Source organism: Dendrobates tinctorius, unplaced genomic scaffold (genome assembly GCF_039654945.1).
Source record: "Dendrobates tinctorius isolate UK_male_01 unplaced genomic scaffold, ASM3965494v1 ptg000082l, whole genome shotgun sequence".
Classification (NCBI taxonomy): domain Eukaryota; kingdom Metazoa; phylum Chordata; class Amphibia; order Anura; family Dendrobatidae; genus Dendrobates; species Dendrobates tinctorius.
The window spans coordinates 24,866,231-24,889,225 of NW_027361750.1; the positions used below are offsets into that span (position 1 = coordinate 24,866,231).

General features: G+C 43.9%; 1 protein-coding gene across 1 annotated transcript in view; it reads right to left on the bottom strand.

Annotated features, from left to right (window-relative positions):
- RP1 (RP1 axonemal microtubule associated) overlaps window positions 1-22,995 on the bottom strand; it is a 742,035-nt gene that overhangs the window by 155,587 nt on the left and 563,453 nt on the right. Inside the window, exons 40-42 of the mRNA XM_073583994.1 lie at window positions 19,589-19,770; window positions 13,430-13,516; window positions 9,790-9,922 (exon numbers count right to left, since the gene is read on the bottom strand). Coding sequence (XP_073440095.1) covers window positions 9,790-9,922; window positions 13,430-13,516; window positions 19,589-19,770 — 402 coding nt within the window. The remainder of the gene's footprint in view (window positions 1-9,789; window positions 9,923-13,429; window positions 13,517-19,588; window positions 19,771-22,995) is intronic.

Here is a 22,995-nt window from a genome sequence, read left to right on the forward strand (position 1 = left end):
ATAAAATTCAAAAATTTCTAAAAACAAAAATATGTCATATTCCAAGACCCATAAGGCCTCTTTCACACTTCAGTTTTTTGTGTCAGTTAAAATCCGCCAAAAAGGCGGAAAAGCGGATCCGTTCCTAACTGATGTGAACGGATGGCACGGGATCCGCAGAATGAAGAATTTTAACGGAACCGCTGGCCGGGAAGAGGAGAGAGAGAGAGAGAGAGTGTGTGAGTGTGTTTCAGGGTTAATTTTCTCCCTGACTTCCTTTCTCCGGGCATGCGCACTGGAAAATGCGGATCCATCAACAAAAGAAACGTTGCAAGGTCCGTCCAGGCATGCCGGCGGACGCAAAAAATTTGGCGGATCCGCAAAAAAACTGATCAAACGGATGGCCATCCGTCAAGATCCGCCAGTAATGCAACTCAATGGGGAAAAAAACGGATCTGCCAAAAAAACGGTGGATCCGTTTTTTTCAAAACCTGGCGGATTTTGACTTGATGGTCAAAAACGGAAGTGTGAAAGAGGCCTAACATTTTGCCTTTGATGTCACATTCCAAGACCCATAACATTTTCATTTTTCATAATCTGGGGTTGTGTAAAAGCTTATTTTCTTGCGTCATGAGCTGACATTTTACTGATACCATTTTGGGGTAAATACGATGTTGTGATCACCTATTATTGCATTTTACTGCAATGTTGTGGCAGCAAAAAAATATAATTTTGGAGTTTTGATTTATTTTCTTGTTACGCCATATACCGATCAAATTAATTTATTTTATATTTTGATTGTACTTTTGCAGCGATACCAAATATTTTATTATTTTATTTTTTTTAAATTGTTTTATTTTTAAAGGAGCAAGAGGAGGGTGATTTGAAGTTTTTATATTATTTTCATATTTTTAAAAACTTTTTACTGCATTTAATAGTCTTCTTAGACAGGTTTCACATTTACGTTCAGGAGGGCTGCGGATGGCTGCCTACTTCCTCCTTTCTTCCTCCCTGAAGCTCCGCCTATGCTCTGCCTACTTCTGTATGCGTCCTGCATTTCCCTGCGTACCTATCTTTAACACTGGGTACGCAGGGACATGCGTTGTATGCAGATGCGTTCGCATGAGGCAATTTGACGTGTGTGGCGACCAGGGCTGCCACTAAGAATTTCGGGGCCCCTTGAGACTCCGCCCAGGCTCCACCCCTCGAACTGTCCACAGTCCCACCTCTCTCTTGGAAAAACTGCACTTCTCATCAATCACACATTAACAGTTCCCATTACCAGATCACACATCTAGCCAGCATCTCTTGTTTTGTCCAAAAGATTTTTTAAATCTGCCACCATGACAAGGTAGACTCTTTTGGCCGGGCCCTACTCTACTGTAACCTATTAAACATTTGGTAAAATATCCAATACAATTTAGGTATATTTTTTATTTATTTTTCAATTTTTAAAATGGCCAATAATATCACATCCAAAGGGACTAATACCACCGCACCATTACCATGTCCAGATCACATATTACCACCACATAGTGACCTATAATACCACATACATGGAACAAATACAGCCACACCATGGCCAGACCACATATTACCACCACAGAGACAAAATAATAGCACATACAAGGGACAAATACCACCACACCATGTCCCAACCACATATTACCACTAGTGACAGAATAATAGCACATACAAGGAACAAATACCACGGCACTATGCCCAGACAACATATTACCACCACATGGTGACCAATAATACCACATACAAGGAACAAATACTGCCACACCATGACCAGACCACATATTACCACCAGTGACAGAATAATAGCACATACAAGGAACAAATACCACGGCACCATGCCCAGACCACATATTACCACGACATGGTGACTGAATACTACAATACTGATCATTAATAAAAAAACATAATACTATCACCATAAGTGCCATTATACACAGGAGAGCTGTACTTAGCATGTTGTGTCTGTGTTCAGGTAATACAGTGATCACCGGTGACATTATGCACAGGACCTCTGTATATAGTGCCAGTGTACTGGTAATACAGTGATTACTGGTGACATTGTACAAAGGCACTCTGTATATACTGTACAGGTAATACAGTGACCACTGGTGGCATTATACACAGGAGCTCTGTATATAGTGTCAGTGTACAGATAACACAGTGATCAGTGGTGACATTGTACAAAGGCACTCTGTATATAGTGTATAGTGTCAGTGTACAGGTAACACACTGACTCACCAGTGATGTCTCTAGGTGAAGTCCTTCATCTTTGTTTTTCATCTTTCATCCAGCACACACCGCCATCACGTCTTCCAGCCAGGGCTCGTCTCTGCAGGAAATAACAGAGTTATCTAGAGCTCCACTTGCAGAACACATTCCTTATTTTTTTCCCAACTTCTACACTACACCAGATGAAGAAAAAAAGGCGACATAGTGTCGCTCTGCACAGTAACAGAACCGCCCCCCCATTTAAAACAGTATCCTCAAAAAAATAAAATAAATACATCACTGCAGTAATAATATCCCTTAATTATCCCCTATGGTAATAATATCCCCCATCCTGACCCCTGTGTGTCTCATTCCTGACTTCAGCCATATTTTCTCTCATCCTGCCCTCATGACTATCCATTCTGCCCCCATATGATCTCCCGATCCTGCACCGTCTACATCGTATCCATCCTGCACCATGATCCTGCACCATGTGTCTCCCATTCTGCCCCCTGTGTCTCCCATTCTGCCCCATCCTGTGTCTCACTTTCACATTCTGCCCCTCCTGCGTCTCACTGTCACATTCTGCTCCCTCCTACATCTCACTGTCATATTCTGCCCCCTCCTGTGTCTCACTGTCACATTCTGCCCCCTCCTGTGTCTCACTGTCACATTCTGCCCCCTCCTGTGTCTCACTGTCACATTCTGCCCTCTCCTGTGTCTCACTGCCATATTCTGCCCCCTCCTGGGTCTCACTGTCACATTCTGCCCCTTCAAGTGTCTTACTGTCACATTCTGCCCCCGTGCCTCACATTCTGCCCCCTCCTGCGTCTCACTGTCACATTCTGCCCCTCCTGTGTCTTACTGTCACATTCTGCCCCCTCCTGTGTCTCACTGTCACATTCTGCCCCCTCCTGTGTCTCACTGTCACATTCTGCCCCCTCCTGTGTCTTACTGTCACATTCTGCCCCTCCTGTGTATCACTGTCACATTCTGCCCCTCCTGTGTATCACTGTCACATTCTGCCCCCTCCTGTGTCTCACTGTCATATTCTGCCCCCTCCTGTGTCTCACTGTCACATTCTGCCCCTCCTGTGTCTCACTGTCACATTCTGCCCCCTCCTGTGTCTCACTGTCACATTCTGCCCTCTCCTGTGTCCTACTTTCACATTCTGCCCCTTCCTGTATCTTACTGTCACATTCTGCCCCCGTGCCTCAGTCACATTCTGCCCCCTCCTGTGTCTTACTGTCACATTCTGCCCCCTCCTGTGTCTCACTGTCACATTCTGCCCCCACGTGTCTTACTGTCACATTCTGCCCCAATGTCTCACATTCTGCCCCCTCCTGTGTCATTACTGTCACATTCTGCCCCCTCATGTGTCTCACTGTCGCATTCTGCCCCCTCCTGCCTTACTGCCACATTCTGCCCCCTCCTGTGTCTCACTGTCACATTCTGCCCCTCCTGTGTCTTACTGTCACATTCTGCCCCCTCCTGTGTCTCACTGTCACATTCTGCCCCCTCCTGTGTCTCACTGTCACATTCTGCCCCCTCCTGTGTGTTACTGTCACATTCTGCCCCAATGTCTCACATTCTGCCCCCTCCTGTGTCATTACTCTCACATTCTGCCCCCTCCTGTGTCTCTCTGTCGCATTCTGCCCCCTCCTGTCTTACTGTCACATTCTGCCCCCTCCTGTGTCTCACTGTCACATTCTGCCCCCTCCTGTGTCTTACTGTCACATTCTGCCCCCTCCTGTGTCTCACTGTCACATTCTGCCCCCTCCTGTGTCTCACTGTCACATTCTGCCCCCTCCTGTGTCTCACTGTCACATTCTGCCCCCTCCTGTGTCTTACTGTCACATTCTGCCCCCGTGCCTCACATTCTGCCCCTCCTGTGTATCACTGTCACATTCTGCCCCCTCCTGTGTCTCACTGTCATATTCTGCCCCCTCCTGTGTCTCACTGTCACATTCTGCCCCTCCTGTGTCTCACTGTCACATTCTGCCCCCTCCTGTGTCTCACTGTCACATTCTGCCCTCTCCTGTGTCCTACTTTCACATTCTGCCCCTTCCTGTATCTTACTGTCACATTCTGCCCCCGTGCCTCAGTCACATTCTGCCCCCTCCTGTGCCTTACTGTCACATTCTGCCCCCTCCTGTGTCTCACTGTCACATTCTGCCCCCACGTGTCTTACTGTCACATTCTGCCCCAATGTCTCACATTCTGCCCCCTCCTGTGTCATTACTGTCACATTCTGCCCCATCCTGTGTCTCACTGTTGCATTCTGCCCCCTCCTGTCTTACTGTCACATTCTGCCCCCTCCTGTGTCTCACTGTCACGTTCTGCCCCCTCCTGTGTCTTACTGTCACATTCTACCCCATGTCCATTCTGCCCCCTCCTGTGTCTCACTGTCACATTCTGCCCCCTCCTGTGTCTCACTGTCACATTCTACCCCCTCCTGTGTCTCACTGTCACATTCTGCCCCCATGTCTCGCATTCTGCCCCCTCCTGTCTCACTGTCACATTCTGCCCCCTCTTGTGTCTCACTGTCACATTCTGCCCCCATGTCTCGCATTCTGCCCCATCCTGACTTACTGGCACATTCTGCCCCATGTCTGCATTCTGCCCCATCATATCTGCATTCTGCCCCCATTTCTTGCATTCTGCCCCATGTCTTGCATTCTGCCCCATCATGTCTGCATTCTGCCCCCATGTCTTGCATTCTGCCCCATCATGTCTTGCATTCTGCCCCATCATGTCTTGCATTCTGCCCCATCATGTCTTGCATTCTGCCCCCATCATGTCCAGCATTCTGCCCCCATCATGTCCAGCAATCTGCCCCATCATGTCTTGCATTCTAGCCCCATGTCTTGCATTCTGCCCCATGTCTTGCATTCTGCCCATATCTGCATTCTGCCCGATGTCTTGCATTCTGCCCCATCATGTCTTGCAATCTGCCCCCATCATGTCTAGTATTCTGCCCCATCACGTCCAGCATTCTGCCCCCATCATGTCCAGCATTCTGCCCCCATCATGTCCAGCAATCTGCCCCATCACGTCCAGCATTCTGCCCCCATCATGTCTAGCATTCTGCCCCCATCATGTCCAGCAATCTGCCCCATCATGTCCAGCATTCTGCCCCCATCATGTCCAGCATTCTGCCCCATCATGTCTTGCAATCTGCCCCCATCATGTCTTGCAATCTGCCCCCATCATGTCTTGCAATCTGCCTCATCATATCCAGCATTCTCCCCCCATCATGTCCAGCATTCTGCCCCTATCATGTCTTGCATTCTGCCCCCATCATGTCTTGCATTCTGCCCCATCATGTCTTGCATTCTGCCCCATCATGTCTTGCATTCTGCCCCCATCATGTCTTGCATTCTGCCCCCAGCATGTCTTGCATTCTGCCCCATCATGTCTTGCATTCTGCCCCAATCATGTCTTGCATTCTGCCCCAATCATGTCTTGCATTCTGCCCCCATAATGTCTTGCATTCTGCCCCCATCATGTCTTGCATTCTGCCCCATCATGTCTTGCATTCTGCCACATGTTTTGCATTCTGCCCCATCATGTCTGCATTCTGCCCCATGTCTTGCATTCTGCCCCATCATGTCTTGCATTCTGCCCCATCATGTCTTGCATTCTGCCCCCATGTTTTGCATTCTGCCCCATCATGTCTTGCATTCTGCCCCCATTATGTCTTGCATTCTGCCCCCATCATGTCTTGCATTCTGCCCCATCATGTCTTGCATTCTGCCCCATGTCTTGCATTCTGCCCCCATCATGTCTTGCATTCTGCCCCATCATGTCTTGCATTCTGCCCCCATGTTTTGCATTCTGCCCCATCATGTCTTGCATTCTGCCCCATCATGTCTTGCATTCTGCCCCATCATATCTGCATTCTGCCGCATCATGTCTGCATTCTGCCCCCATGTCTTGCATTCTGCCCCCATGTCTCCATATTTGCCCCTGTGTGTCTCCAGTCCTGCCCCCGAGTCTCCATTCTGCCAGGGAAACATATTGCCCTTTTCAATAATAAAATAAGATAAAAACTTTTTTTCTTACCTGGCCTCGCTCCTGCGTTGAAGTTGGAGCTGCAGCTGTGTGAGGCTGAGCTGAAAGGACCTGTGGTGACGTCATCGTCATGTGATTAGGGGGCGGGCTGATCAATGGTGAAGGACTGTGGTAATGATGACGTCACCACAGGTCCTTCAGCTCTTCTGTAGCTTTGGATGTCGGCTGCTGTGGCGGCTCTGCTGATGTGTACGCTGCAGGCCCGACTGTCATGCCCTGATGGCGGCCCTGGTGGCGACCACACGGCAATGCAACATTTTGTGTGTTTACCTTTTGTAGAAAAGTAGGGTCCCCTCGCACAAATTCTGGCCATGGGAATTACTCGAGTCACAACAACTAACATCCCCAGTAACAACTGTACTTATTTAATAAAACTTTCCTCACTGAAATAATTTTTTTCAAGTAAACCAAGTATCCTAATCAATGTTTCTTCTGGTAAATTAAACTCCATTAAAACCTTATCGATTGTAATACCTAAAAAATCTAACTGATTGCATGGCTGAACTGTTTTTTTCATAGGAAAAGGGACACCAAATTCATTCATTACCCTGGAAAACGTATCTAATAACCTAGAGCAATTGCTAGAACCTTTCTTACCAAGAAAAAAAAATCATCAAGGCAATGCAATATACTACCCTGTAAATTGTATACTTAGCAACAATTCACTCCAGTAACGCAAAAACGACTCAAAATAAAACACAATGTGAAGCCCATAGGTAACAACTTATCAAAATAAAAACCTTTCTTAAACTGAAATCCTAACCAATTAAATCCCATGGGCGACACTAGTAACAACAACCTAAAAGCCGATTTATTATCTGCTTTTGCTAACAAGGCCTCGTGAACAAACTTTCTCAACAAAACGAGTGCTGTATCAAATAATGAATAACACACTTACGCCTTTGACTTATCCACTATCATTCAATACCATCTTCAATAGATAAGACAAATGATGTATTAATCTATAATTGTTTTGTTCCTTCTTCCGAACAAAACCCAAAGGAAATAACCAAAAATTCTTAAAAGATGATGAAGAAACTCCTCCACCTCCTTGCAATTTTTTGAAAGAACCACCTCTTTATTGAAATTGACAAATTTTAGATTATCAACCCATGAGCAACCAACATCATCAAATTCTGGTACAAAAAATCCATTGAATAGTAATTCCACTTTCATGCAGTTTGGGTAAAACTGTAAACACAGAAGCATTTTTTCCAACATCGTCGGTTTCGGCACCTTTGACCAATGCCTCCTTTGAGCTAAGCTGCTGCTGTGAAAACTGTTTGGCCTTTTTGAAGCAATGGTCCATGGGATGTGCTCCTCGGCAAATGAGCACTCATGCTTTTAGTGGCAGTTTGACAGCCACCTACATTGAGCCTCATTAAAGGCAAAGCATATTCCCCTGTGAAAAGTAGATGTATTAGTTGCCTGGGGCCAATCTGCCAGACTTTTGCAGTAGCATCAAGTTAACCCAAAGACTGACATATTTTGACCCAATTTCATTGCACCACCAACTTTTGCCTAAACATGTCATGATATAATAACCAGGCGCTCCCGGCAAAATTCCTATTTGCTGTCCACATATTGGAAAAGACCTGAACATTTTTTAAGACACTACTATCCCAATACAGATGAAAAATGCAGAACGCCTGCAACTAATTATTTAATGACTGAACAACACTTTGTCTCATCTCCTCCTACTTCACTTTTTTACTTCAGTTTTATGTAAATCCTTGTAAACTGGCAGGTGTGAAAACAAATTAACATACTCATTTTGCCAAATTCTTTCTTTGACTGCTGGTAACAAATGAAAGCCCAGCGGTAAAATGTCGCAGGTCAGTGCTTCTTTTAAACACACATCCACCACACATTTGAATGTGCCAGTCAACACTTCTGACTGGCACATTCAAATTGCCAACATCAAGTTGATTAAATTCTGCAACATCCCTACCACAATTAATGGCAGGATTAACCCATATAGCTGCAGCTCTGCTGCCCACACCACCTATGTTTTCCTTAATTGACTTTATGGCAGGGTTACCATGTGCAGATTTAGCTATGTCAGCAAGGATTTTGAACAACATAAATATGCTACTCAGCAGAGGCACAGATGGCTTACCACTAGCCCCACCGTCCATGGGACTTCTACCCCCAACTGCACTGCTAAAGAAAAACCCTCAGCACGCTGTGATCTTGACATCTCACCCTCTGGTGGGTTCGATGCTCAGCTCCTCCTGGACCTTCTGCTTCATGACCTCATACCTCAAGCGGTGAATCAGATATTCGGTTGCCTCCACTTCTTTTCCAGGACTTTGGAGGTGAGTAGCAACGGCGCTGCTTCCAAGTCCTCTTCATTAACCTCCAACCCTCAGTCGTCGCGTTGTCATCTTCTCTCACTGCCTCTCCTGTTCTTCTCTCTGATTTCGCAGTGACAACTTCCCCATGTGACGCACTAGGACTGGAATGCTGGGCTTCATTTTCCTGCAGGCATCAGCAGAGCCACTCCTTGCCCCGCTCACTGAAGCTTTCCTCAGCAGCTGATTCATGAGGTCTTCCATCAGATTGAGGATGTTCTTCGTCCAGGAACCTAAAGTAAACTGCCCAGAACTGGCATGCAGGGGGAATTTTTAAGTAGCCGTGTTTGAGCCCGACAAAATACTCCCCTGCCAATCACAATCCTGTCGCCAAGCAGAAGCCAATCACGTGACTCCAGGAATGAAATCACCTGTATATGACAAATCTAATAACACAAATTAACCCTATAACCACAAAACAATGAGAGAGATAGAAAAATGGAGAGTAGCTGTGAGGGGGAGCAGCACGATCCCATGTGCCCCTAAATTATATGTTTTCCGGGACTTTCCAAGAGTTATAAATCAGAAGTCATTTTTTAGGGAACCACACATATCTTTTACCACACTCTTTCCATTTACCATAAAATAAAACAACATCAAAATTCTGAGAGTCTGATTTTTGGAAGGAAAATGTCGCTCTAAAGTCATGGAAAGTACATTTGGTCATGGTAAGACATAAAATTGGACTGTATAGCCTTAATGAGCTTACTACTGAGGTTATTGTCCATTTGTTTGTTTGTGTTTCAGTTCACCACGCAGGTATGGTCCGCATTTGCTGGACTACTACCACGACAGTATATTGCATCGTCTCGGGCTCCCAAATAGACAGAGGAAAGTGAACTGTTATGCACGAGGAGACATGCTAGAGTCAGAAATGTATTCCCGGTATCCTCACCATACTGAAGGCCATGTTTGTGTCAAATTACAGATTTTTGCCATTTAGCCCTCTGGTTTCCCTGGCTACAGAAGAATGGATTAGTTTCATTGAAGTCAATGAATAACCCAGTAACACAGAAATGCTCTTGAATATTGTGAACAGCTGGTGATTGGGTGTAAGGCACAGCTATATAAGAATACCCTACATCCTAAAACAGGACATTTGGAAAGGACTTAATGAACGTGCAGAACACCTTTGAGATTAAAACCTTACCATCCAATGGTGGTTGGTTGGGGTGGACTGCTGCTAATTCAGCCACATTCTCTGTGCCATCATCACCAGGTAAGTAGACATTATCTGGATAAAAGCCTATTTCTTGGTTGGTATCCACATCTCTCATACGGATCTTAATAGAGAAATATATTGTTGAGAAATCAATTGGGTGACAAAACTGTTTCTTAATTCAGTCAGCCATATACACATTTTTTATTTAGATTTTAAATAAAATTTGATATAAATGATATTGCTAAAGCAGAATATTACACCTTAATTTCAAACATATGAAACCTGATGGAGCTGCTTTACCTGGATAACAAGTTTATACCAAAAATAATAATTTTGCAATAATAATTTTGCAGTCATCACCCCATAACTGATAAAAACATGTTTAGATTCCTATATGATCAGTGACTGCCATTTAGATGCATCGTAGTCTTAGGAAATCAAAATAATGAAAAACATAGAATGAAACGTGTGTACTGCTTCATTTAAAGGCATTGCTTCATCATTGTAAATGCTTAAAATTGAAAAATCCCTGTAAAAACTAGCAACTTTACAAATTATTTCTTATTAAAAATCCTCTCCATTCTCAAGAACAGATATACTGTATATATATATATATATATATATATATATTTAACTTTATAGTTTACTGCTCATTCATTGCAGTATTTCAGAGGTGGGCAGTTTCCTAGGGAAGGAGCGTAAATACTCGCTCTGGTCTGCGTATAAAAAATTGCTTCGATGTTGCTTCTGAAAAGTCAGATGAGTGTCATGCGAGTACAATGCGATTTTTCTCAGCTAGCATCCATATGACATGCAAATGCAATGCGTTTTTAACATTCATCTTTTACATACTGTAAATCTCTGTCATTTAAAGCTAGTTTTCTAACTAATAAAGCAGCCTTATTTACAGATATAGATTGATAGATCATTAGATAAATAGAGAGAGAGATAGATAGCTGTCAGATATTTAAAGGGAGTCTGTCGCCCCATTTTAACCCTATCAGCTTCCGGCACAGCCATCAGGGGCTTATGTACAGCATTCTGTAATGCTGTAGATAAGCCCCAGATGTAACCTGAAAGATAAGAAAAACAGGTTAGATTATACTCACCCTGACGTCCGGTCCGGTCTGATGGGTGTTGCAGTCCGGTCCGGCACCTCCCATCTTCATACAGTGCCGTCCTCCTTACTTCTGTCGCGGCTCCTGCGCAGGCGTACTTTATCTGCCCTGTTGAGGGCAGAGTAAAGTACTGCAGTGCGCAGGCGCCGGACCGCTCTGACCTTTCCCGGTGCCTGCGCACTGCAGTACTTTACTCTGCCCTCAACAGGGCACATAAAGTACGCCTGCGTTGAAGCCGAGGCAGAAGTAAGAAGGAGGACGGCATCGCATGAAGATGGGAAGCGCCGGACCGGACTGCGACTCCCACAGCACCCGCCCTCGCCCCCCGGTGAGTATAATCCAACTTGTTTTTCTTAACTTTCAAGTTAAATCGGGGGCTTATCTACAGCATTACAGAATGCTGTAGATAAGCAAATGATCTGACAGCTGATAGGGCTAAAATGGGGTGACAGATTCCCTTTTAAAAGCTCTGTGAAGCTTATCTGCCAGCTTTTTATGAACATATATATATAAAAAAAGAAAAATTGCTTGAGGTCCCCCTATTTTTAACAACCAGATAATGGAAAGTAGACAGCTGTGAGCTAGTCTTAGTCTGGGAAGGGGCCAAAAACCATGGAGCTTCCCAGCCTATTAACCACTTTCCGACATGAGCCGACTGCAATCGCATTTTGCCGATGGTCTCCAAGGTGACACCGGGCCAAAATATGGCCATCTGATCACCCAGGGATGATGGCCTGTAAGCTCCTGTTCAGAGCACAAGCTGACACACCTCCTCCCTACACGTGAGAAGCTGATCTAATGCTCTGCAATGCAAAAGCATTGCATTAAATCCTTTACCATGGTAGGGCTTTTCGTGCAAAACATTCAGACACAATTAGGCCAGAAAGGTAGAACTGATGGTTGGGATAGTATTATCAATATGGTCATGAAAGTATTCAACCCCTCGGCATGTTACCTATTTTGTTACATTACAACCTGTGTTTAAATATTTTTGTAATCCGATTGTGTGTGATGCATCAGCACTAAATAGTCTAAGTTGGTGAAGTGAGAAAAATAAAGGCATAAATTGAATTTATGGTCTCAAATAACTAAAAATTGGTACTATGTGCATATGTATTCACCCCTTTCGCTATGAAGCTCCTAAACAATTCTGGCGAAAGCAATTACCTTCATAAGTCACATGCTTAACGAAAAGAAGTTCACTCGTCTGCAATCTAAGTGTCACATGGTCTGTCAGTATATACACACCTTTTCTGAAAGGCCACAGAGGCTGCAACACCATTAAGCAAGAGGCAACACTAACCAAACAACACCATGAAGTCCAAGGAGATCTCCAAACAAGTCAGTGATAAAGTTGTTGAGAAGTATAAGTCAGGTGTGGGTTATAAAAAATAAAAAGCACCATCAAATTCATTATCATTAAATGGCAAGAACAAGGTACCACAACAAACCTGCCAAGAGAGGGCCGCCCACCAAAACTCAGCCCGGGAAAGGAGGGCATTAATCAGAGAGGCAGTACAGAGACCAAAGGTAACCCTGAAGGAGCTGTAGAGACTGGAATATTTGTTCATAAGACCACAATAAGCTATACATTCTTTTGAAGTGGCCTTTATGGAAAAGTGTGGAGAAAAAAAGCCTTTACTTACACCCACATTTGTAAGGATCGTTTTGAGTTTGCCAAAAAACGTGTGAGAGACTCTTCAAATATATGGAGGAAGGTGCTGTGGTTAGATCAGACCAAAATGTAACTTTTTGGCCAACTAGGTAGCTGTTATGCCTCTTGCCAACCAGCACAGCTCATCACCCCAAGAATACGATCCCTACTGTGAAACAGGGTGGTGGCAGCATCATACTGCTGGGATGAAAGGAGCTCAAGCAGTTTTGTCTTGATGAATGGGCTATGTGCCAGTGGCAAGATGTGGAAAGGTCACAAAGATTTATCCAAAGTGATTTGCAGCTGTAACTACTGCAAAAGGAAGCTCTACAAAGTACTGACTTTAGAGGGATGAATAGTTATGCACACTGAAGTTTTCAGTTATTTTGTCCTATTTGTTGTTTGCTAAACAATAAAAAGAGAACCAAATGTTCACAGTTGTGGGCAATGTTCTTTACATGAACTGATGCAAATACTCAAAAAAACCTATGTAATTCCAGGTTGTAAGCTAGATAGCAGGGGGAGGAAGTTTAATACTTTTCCAAGCCACTGTACATTTAAGAAAATGTTGATTGTTAAAAAGAAAAAGTGCCCATTGCATGGACATCAATAAAGGCTAGATTATCTGCACTGTGGTATTTCAGATGAATACTGCATGATAGGAAGACATAAAAGAACATCTTGTGCATACTTAAAGCTCATTTGTTATGTATTAACCAGGCTGAAAATTATTCAAAGGGCATTTGTTCATTACAATGCATATGACTTTAAAGAGTTTTTCTTTTTAGGAAATTACTGGCGAGAGCCACTGTAGAATTTCTATCAAGCAATCACAATCAATTAACGTGACATGTACCTTCTGTAAGTGGAGTCTTCTCTCAAAGCTCAGACCCGTGGACAGGAAGGAAGCCTTTATTATATTCCCGATATCTCCAACACTCAGCTGTCAGAAGTGATCATATAAGAAATTACTTCTAAATCTGAATATTTATGTACAATACTTGGCACAAATTCTAATGCAAGTAGTAGAAGCTGAAAAATTTGTCTTTTCCATTGTAAAACGTTCTAAATATTATGGCACGTTATCTATGTGTCATTTTCTCGGTAGAAATATTGATAAAGTTAATATGTTTTATACATCCATAATTTGGTATATGATAATATCAGGAATATCTCTAACTAGCAATAAGGGCATTGAACCCTGAACGCCTGGACAATTTTTCCCTTTCATTTTTATTTCCTCTTTTTCCAAGCATACTTTTTTTTTTTGTCGACAGACATATGAGGGCTTGTTTTTTTTACTGGACGCATTGTAATATTGAATGACCTAATTCATTTTATTATACAATGTACTGAAAAAATGTGAAAAAAGTTCCAACTGAACTAGTGAAACGGATGTCATTTTTGGGCTTTTATTTTTTTCCTGTATTCATTGCAAAGTAAAAATGACGGAATTTTGGGGGGGGAAGTGTGGTGCCTAAAGAACAGTGGTTCTGATGTTTCTGTATGGGTTAATTAATTTATATTTTGGTGGATTGGATGCAGCAATACAAGATGTTTTTTTTCCCATTTCTGTATTTTTAATGGAGGAAAAGGTTGTAATTTACAGTAAATTTCTATATATTTTATTTTTTTAAAATCTGAAACTGCAATCATCTAGTCATGTTTATTGTACACTGCAATACTACAGCACAGAGCTTGATATTACAGTATATACTGCATGCCTAGGGCTGAGCCTTCTCGGAGTACCAAAATGGCAGCGACATTGATGGTAAATGGTACACATGAGCACTTCTGTGTGTTACATTTAAATACTGCTTAGAGGGATTGACAACAACATCTGAATAGATAGGAACGAGCAGAATTCAGCTCCAGCCATGGCTGTTAGAGGCAGATGTCGGCTATGTAAATTAGCCAGCATCAGCCACATATGGATTGGGTTTAGCTCCTGAACACGATCCCCCCGACTTGCTCCATGACTTATATATTCATCATAGGGTGTTAAGAAATTAAATATTGTGAATATACACAGAACCAAATTCTGTACAAGTGAAAATGTAGAAATAGTAAAGTTACATTTGCTAGAAGATGACTTTCTGTGTATTCAGTAACCAGTAGAGTTAGACTAGCCCCCAGGCTACAAGAGGGTTCTCTGATGGCTCCAGGTTCTGGGACAATAATGGGTCTCTAACACCACAGAGCATTTTGTTGCATAAAATAGATGGTTTCATATGCTGATCTAATTTTTATTTTTATTGAGTACCGTCTGTCTTTAAGCTCATAAATCTCTTTTAACCCATAATAACAAGACCCAATAGGATCTTAATTAGGGATGAGCTGCTCTTTGGAACTTCAAATTTGCTGGCTTTTTTAGATTTTCTCGCTTACACTTTATAGAAGTGAGCCCCACAAACAGGGCCATATTTCCCACTAGGCACTCGAGGGCAAGTGCCTAGGGCGGGACTCTGCGAGGGGGCGGCACCTGCACAATGCTTTTTTTTTCTTTTTTGGCTGGGGTCGCTCCCCCTCCCCCTCTCCTCCCCTCCCCCTTGATGACATTATACTCACCTCCCCCAGTGGTGCCTGCAGCTTCGATGGTCTCCGGCACTGGATCCTCTCGTTGTGTGAGCGGTCACGTGGTACCGCTCATTAAGGTCATGAATATGGACACCACTTCACTACCATATTCAGGAAGAATACCGGCGCCTGGAGCCTGGTAATTGGAAACAGCATACACATGCATGGAGTGGGACCGCGTGCTTTGGACAGGTGAGCGGCGTGAGCCCAGCCATGCATGGGGGGCCCGGGGGAGGATGAAAATGAGCCCAGCGCCGGGGGATTCTGCACATGAAAGGGAGGGGTCTGCACATGATGAAGGGGGGATCTGCACATGATGAAGGGGGGGTCTGCACATGATGAAGGGGGGTCTGCACATGATGAATGGGGGTTCTGCTTATGATGAAAGGGGGGTCTGTTATGAATGGGTAACTGAGGAGGATAGCAGGCCCAGGCTAAGTCACAGAAAGCCAGAGAGGTTGGTAACTAAGCGGATTGCAGACCCCTGATCCTATCCACACAACTAGCAGTAGCTGTGGAGCGTACCTACGATGATCCTAGATGCCTCGGCACAGCCAGAGAGCTAACTAAGCCTAAAGCAAGAAAGGGGAAATCTAAACTGCCCCGGAGCAGAACCCAAAGGAATAGATAGCCCCCAAACATATATTGTCAGTGAGACAAGATGAAAACACAAACGCAGGCAGGAAAATAGACTGAGCAAATGATGGGGCCCACACTGACTAGACAGGACAGGAAAGGAAAGACACTGTCTGCAATCACGCAAAAAACCCTGCAAAATGTCCAACATGTCTGATGCATAAAAACACTGAAGTCGCACGACTTCGCCCCACTATATCAGCACTCTGGTATATTCTGAAAGCAAAGCAAAAAAGACCAATATAACAGGGGACAAAACAAACTGGCACAAGAAGTAACATATGGGCGGTGATTTAGCACAGCCCCAGCTGGAGCTGGCTGACCAGCACAAAGCAGAAATAGACAAAACCAGATCAAATGCAAACAGAATAGCAAATGAACCACTTAGCTGAACCATGCAGGGACAGAGCAGGAGACATCAGACCTCAGAAGGCACAGGAAGAAAATCACCAGCAGGGATAGAGGGAGACAGCTGTCTTAAATCCCAATCTGAAACCCCAGATCTCCAATTGTCATCCTCATTATCAGGTGGCAAGCCTCTGTCAATCAGATCAGCTCCACTACCTCCAGTAACCACCAGAGGGAGCTCAGAAAGAGAACTTGCAACCCCTCTGTCAATCTGACCAGCTCTACTATCTTCAGTAATAACCAGAGGAAGACCAGAAAGAGAATTCACAACAGGGGTCTGCACATGATGAAAGGGGGGTCTGCACAAGATGAAGGGGGATCTGCACATGATGAAGGGGGGATCTGCACATGATGAAAGGGGGGGTTCTGCTTCTGATGAAAGGGGGGTCTGCACATGATGAAAGGGGGGTCTGCACATGATGAAAGAAGGGACCTGCATAAGATGAAAGGAGGGGACCTGCATATGATGAAAGGGGAGTCTGCACATGATGAAAGGGGGGTCTGCACATGATGAAAGAAGGGACCTGCATATGATGAAAGGAGGGGGCCTGCATATGATGAAAGGGGAGTCTGCACATGATGAAAGGAGGGATCTACACATGATGAAAGGGCGGATCTGCAGATGATGAAAGGGGCTGCAAATGATTATGGAGGGGGGCTGTAATTTGCAAATGATGGAGGGGGGCTGCAAATGATGGGAGGGGAAGGGGGACTGCACATAATGAAGTGAGGGAGGAAGTGGGACTATGAATGATGAAGTGACAGGGGGGAGGAGGACAGCAAATGATGAAGTGAGGAGGACTGCAAATGATGAAGTGAGGGACGGGGGACAGCAATTGAATTGAAGGTGGGGGAGGGGGAAAGAAAATGAGGACCTGGGGGACAGCAAATAATGATGAATTTTGAGTGTGGTGGAAGTAAATGATGTATTGAATGTGGGGGGAGAGCAGCTGATAATGAATAGAGGGTGGGGGTGGGAGAGAGAGAGAAGACATGACAATAAGGGGCATGTAAATATTTTGAATAGGGGGAGCGGGAGACACATAGTGGAGGGCATTGAAGATGCAGTGACTTAATGAATTGGAGGAAAGAGTACAAGGGCTAATTAATGTATATATTTATTAAGTGTGGAAAATGGCTATTTATAGTTGGTGGGGGCGCAGTGGTGGATTAATAATAACTAATTATATATTAATTATGGGTGCACGTCTGTATTCAGATGTGTAGGGTAGAAGAAAGGGAAAAGTGGAGAATGTGCTCTGGAAGCGGTGCTCTAAGTAACTGTGTTATTTTATGCAGAGATGAGTCCTGGCTGGAAGAAATGATGGTGGTCTGTGCTCCATGAAAAAGAAAAGCAAAGATGAAGGACTTCAGTTAGAGACGTCACTGGTGAGTCAGTGTGTTACCTGTACACTGACACTATAAACTCTATTACCTGTACACTGACACTATATACAGAGCTCCTGTATATAATGTCACTGGTAATCACTGTATTACCTGTACACTGACACTATACACAGAGCTCCTGTGTGTAATGTCACTGGTGATCGCTGTATTACCTGTACACTGACACTATATACAGAATTCCTGTGTATAATGTCACTGGTAATCACTGTATTACCTGTATACTGACACTATATACAGAGCTCCTGTGTATAATGTCACCAGTGAACACTGTATTTTCTGTACACTGACACTATATACAGAGTTCCTGTGTATAATGGCATTAGTGTTGTTTTTTTAATTAATGACCAGTATTGTAGTATTTGGTCAATATGTAGTGGTAGTATGTGATCTGGTTATGGTGTGGTGGTATTTCTTCCTGTTTGTGGTATTATCTGGTCACTATGTGATGGTAATGTGATCTGGTCATGGTATGGAGGTATTTTTTCCTTGTACGTGGTATTATTCCATCACTATGTGTTGGTAATATGTCGTCTGGTCATGGTGTGATGGTATTTGTCCCTTGCATGTGGTATTAATGGTCATTCTAAAAAAAGTGACTCATTTCCTTAAAGAAAAAAAAATAAAAATATACCTAAAAATAGCATTTTATATTTTAAGAAATGTTTAATAGGTTAGAGTAGAGAAGGGCCCGGCCAAAAGAGTCTACCTTGTCGTAGTGGTGGCTTAAAAATTCTTTTGGCCAAAACAAAAGCTGCTGTCTATATATGTGATCTGGTGTTTGCTGGGAACTGTTAATATCAGATTGATGAGGATGTGGTGCAGAAGATGAGTTTTTCCAAGAGCGGGCGGTGGGACTTTGGAAGGTTTGAGATGTGTAGGCGGAGCTAGGGTGGTGCTATATTCATACTCACCACTAAAAGTGCCTAGGGCAGCATAAACTCTAAATATGGCCATGCCCACAAACCATAAAGCCTTATACTCTACGAGAGAGAGAGAGAGAGGATCCCACTATCCGTAAGGACTTATATACTTCAGGAGAAAGAGACTTACCCAGTGACTCTTAAATGGAAAACAACTCTGCCAAACTGTGTTCCACTGGGAACCACTGATCTGAGATGAATCAGATACTGACCCTATAATCTGCTAGATGTCATAGCTATTGAGCATGTTGATGCTTCAGCAGTGTGATAAATGGTGCCAAGAATTTTTTTTTGTTCTGCAAATTGAGTATCAAAGTGCTCAAATTTGGTTGAAACCAAAAGTTTAAGGAAATTCAACCCTGGTGAATCCGCTATTCTGTAACCTTAACAATATACGTTTTTTTGTTTTTGCCCCATAGCTTTTCAGCAGCCATAACTTTTTAAATTTTTTTCACTGATCTTTTTGCATAAGTCTTTGTTTTCTGACCGAAAAATTTTATTACTTTTAACACTGTTTTGGCGTATATATAAATTAAAATGTAATTTAGAGTTTTTTTAGTGATTCAAATATTGAAGAAAGCGGTTCGCTTTACACCAGAAAAACTTGTTGAATTAATTCTGCAGGTTACATTAGTGCAAAGCGCTTAATGCCTCCATGGGCAAATGCTGATTCTCCTTAATAAGACCAGACGAGTATAGAGGCTGCACTTCTTCCAAGCCAGACTGTACACTACATTGTTGACGGCAAAATGGCCAGAAAAATCTGTCTGTAAAAGTGTTTTTGGCTTGGTATTTATACTTGGTTGTGCTATAAAGCTCATTTACGTGTAGACCATCACACACTGACATAGTGTACATACTACAAGCAGATGGTACTTGAGAGATATATGAGAGACAAGTTACATACTTTTCTTCCATGGAGCTTTAATTGTAAGACTCAACTTTCAACTGGTCTCTTTAAGGAGAACCATTACTTTACCCATCTTACATCAGAAGAACATGTTACATATACTGTATAATAAACTGCAAATAAAGCATGATACATATAATGTTAAGATAGTTCGCACCATAAAAGAATCCAAGTCCATGTTTGTTACTTTCTGCGGTGAAGATTTCCCATGTTTGCCATAGACAACAACAGACAAATCCACGTCCTCTTCTAAAGTCGGAGTACCCAGCACTTGAAGTTGCCATTTTCCGTTTGTTGATGTGTCGAAAGAATTTATCTTATTCAGTTCCACAGCGGATTCTAAAAAGTAATGAATGCAGGGATTTGACATAATTTTCATAAGCACACACAGACGGGTTTAGTTTATGAATAATATATTAATCCAGGAATCAGATCTGCTATACAACAAGTAATTCACATTTGTATCTTGTTATTGGGTATTATACCAGCTTGTATTAGTGATGCTCAATAGTCTACATGGGAAGAAAAAAATTCTAGGACTGTGAATGATTCGGGAATTGTTGATAACCAAGCACTAAAATATCTACTCTTATTTTATTGAAAATATTTAAAAAATGCAAGCTTCTCTTTGGCAAACGTACAGTATATACATCAAGTCAAAGCAATGAGTGAATAGAAAATAAAGCAGTGACCAATTTTTTTTTCCTTCAGTCTGGTGGTGTATTCCCCAATTGTGTGATTCATAAAATGTGGATCTAGGTAAGCTATATCCTAAATTTGACAAAAATATGATCCAAAATATATTCTCCCAGGGTAATATTTGATTTTACATTAATGTTGACATTGATGACTCAACAGATCTTTGGTATATTGATACAGTCTTTTGAATATAAATAAGTAAAATGTGGAGAAGGTTCTTCACCAGCAAAATTTACATTCAAATACATATGAATAGATGCTGAAATATGGATCCATATATCACCATTTTAGATTCTGGTGTCTTTTATGTGACCTTATTTTCTGCACTATAGGAAACTGGTTCATTGGAAAAAATTAGAGTTTTGCCCAACTTCAAACCTAGACAAAATAATGATGGGTTGCTCAGCCACTTTGGCAGTATGGCACTATTCTGTGCAAGCCGTGGTGTGTCCTCCCTCCCTTGAGCTGGAAATTACATTTAAAAGCTTCTCCTAGGCTGGTGTCCATAGATCGGGACCCGGTCCTTTTGTCTGACCTTATTCACACATTGAGGTCATCTCTGACACAGGGTCCAATCTGGCTTCTGCCCCCACATTCCACTGAAACTGCCCTGACCAAAATTACTAATGACTTACAGCCAAAGCTAACAGACAGTTCTCCATCCTCTTCCTTCTCGACCTGTCCTCTGCCTTCGACACAGTCGACCACTGCCTACTGCTACTACAAATTCTTTCTTCCCTTGGCATCAAGACCTTGCCCAGTCCTGGATTGACTCATGCCTTTCTGACCGCACATTCAGCGCTTCCCACTCCAACACTACCTCCTCAACCTGCCCTCTATCTGTTGGAGTCCCCCAAGGCTCTGTCCTGGAGCCCCTACTTTTTTCCATCTATACTCTTGGCCTAGGACAACTCATAAAGTCCCATGGCTTCCAGCACCACCTGTATGCAGATGACACTCAGATCTACCTCTCTGGCCCTGATGTCACCTCTCTGCTGTCCAGAATCCCGGAGTGTCTATCAGCCATATCCTCCTTTTTCACCTCTCGCTTCCTAAAACTCAATGTAGACAAAACTGAACTCATTATCTTCCCTCCATCTCACGTATCTTCCCTACCTGATCTTTCTATTATGGTAAACGGCATCACGCTCTCTCTCCCACCTGAAATCCGCTGTCTCGGAGTAACTCTCAACTCTGCCCTGTCCTTCAAACCAGGGGCGTAACTACTGGGGTAGCAGCCGAAGTGGTTGCTTTGGGGCCCGGCCCCATATAGGGGCCCGCCACCCGGGTCCCCGGCTCCAATCGGCGCTACCCGGGTAGTGCAATATTAATGCAGCCCCGGACCCCGTGCTTATTATCTCCATGATTTTCAATTCTCAGCGGCGTCAGTCAGCGCAGCTGTCCACTCCTTCCTGCTTTCTGAGTCCGCTCATTACCTATGTGCATAAGTAATGAGCGGCTCATTACATATGAGCATATGTAATGAGCGGCACTGGCGGCTCCCTGACTGGCTGTCTCCAGCGGCGGCTCCTGAGTCCTGACTTGTCACTCTCCTCCTGGCTGGGCCCTGACCACCGTGTGACCTGAGTCCTGGACATGTATGTATGTGTATGTATGTCTATGTGTGTGTATGTCTGTCTGTCTGTGTGTGTGGGTATGTATGTATGTGTGTCTGTCTGTCTGTGTGTGTGTGTGTGAATGCATGTATGTCTGTGTGTATGTCTGTCTGTGTGTGTGTCTGTGTGTGTAGGTTAGCCTGGCCCTTGAGGAGATGGGGACATGAGGAGAAGACCGCGATGGGGAGAGAAGGCCATGAGGGGGTAATGGGAGAAGGCCATGAGGGGGTAAGAGAAGGCAATGAGGGGGTAATGGGAGAAGGCCATGAGGATGTAATGGGAGAAGGCCATGAGGGGGTAATGGGAGAAGGCCATGAGGGGGTAATGGGAGAAGGCCATGAGGGGGTAATGGGAGAAGGCCATGATGGGAGTGATGGGGTGATGGAGCAGGCAATGATGGGAGTGATGGGGTGATGGAGCAGGCAATGATGGGAGTGATGGGGAGAAGGCAGTGATGGGGTGATGGAGAAGGCAATGATGGGAGTGTTGGGGTGATGGAGCAGGCAATGATGAGAGTGATAGGGTGATGGAGCAGGCAATGATTGGAGTGATGGGGAGAAGGCAGTGATGGGGTGATGGAGAAGGCAATGATGGGAGTGTTGGGGTGATGGAGCAGGCAATGATGAGAGTGATAGGGTGATGGAGCAGGCAATGATGGGAGTGATGGGGAGAAGGCAGTGATGGGTGTGTTGGGGTGATGGAGCAGGCAATGATGAGAGTGATAGGGTGATGGAGCAGGCAATGATTGGAGTGATGGGGAGAAGGCAGTGATGGGGTGATGGAGAAGGCAATGATGGGAGTGTTGGGGTGATAGAGCAGGCAATGATGAGAGTGATAGGGTGATGGAGCAGGCAATGATGGGAGTGATGGGGAGAAGGCAATGATGGGGGTGATGGAGAGGGCAATGATGGGGTGGTGGGGGAAAAAAAATGATGATGGGGTGGTGGGGGAGAATGCAATGATGGTGGTGGTGGAGGAGGAGGAAATTATGGAGGTGGTGAAGAGGGCAATGATGGGGTGGGGGAGAGGACAATAATGGGATGCGAGGGGAGGAGGACAATGAGGGGTGTGGAGGATTGGAATTGGAGGAAGGGGGACTTATAATGGCCTTAGGAACAGGGGGAGGTGGAGGAAGACTTTCTTATCGCTTATTATGTCTAACACAGTCCCTTAGTATATAGTGTACTCACTATGTCTAACACAGTCCCTTAGTATATAGTGTACTCACTAATTCTGTATAACACCATTC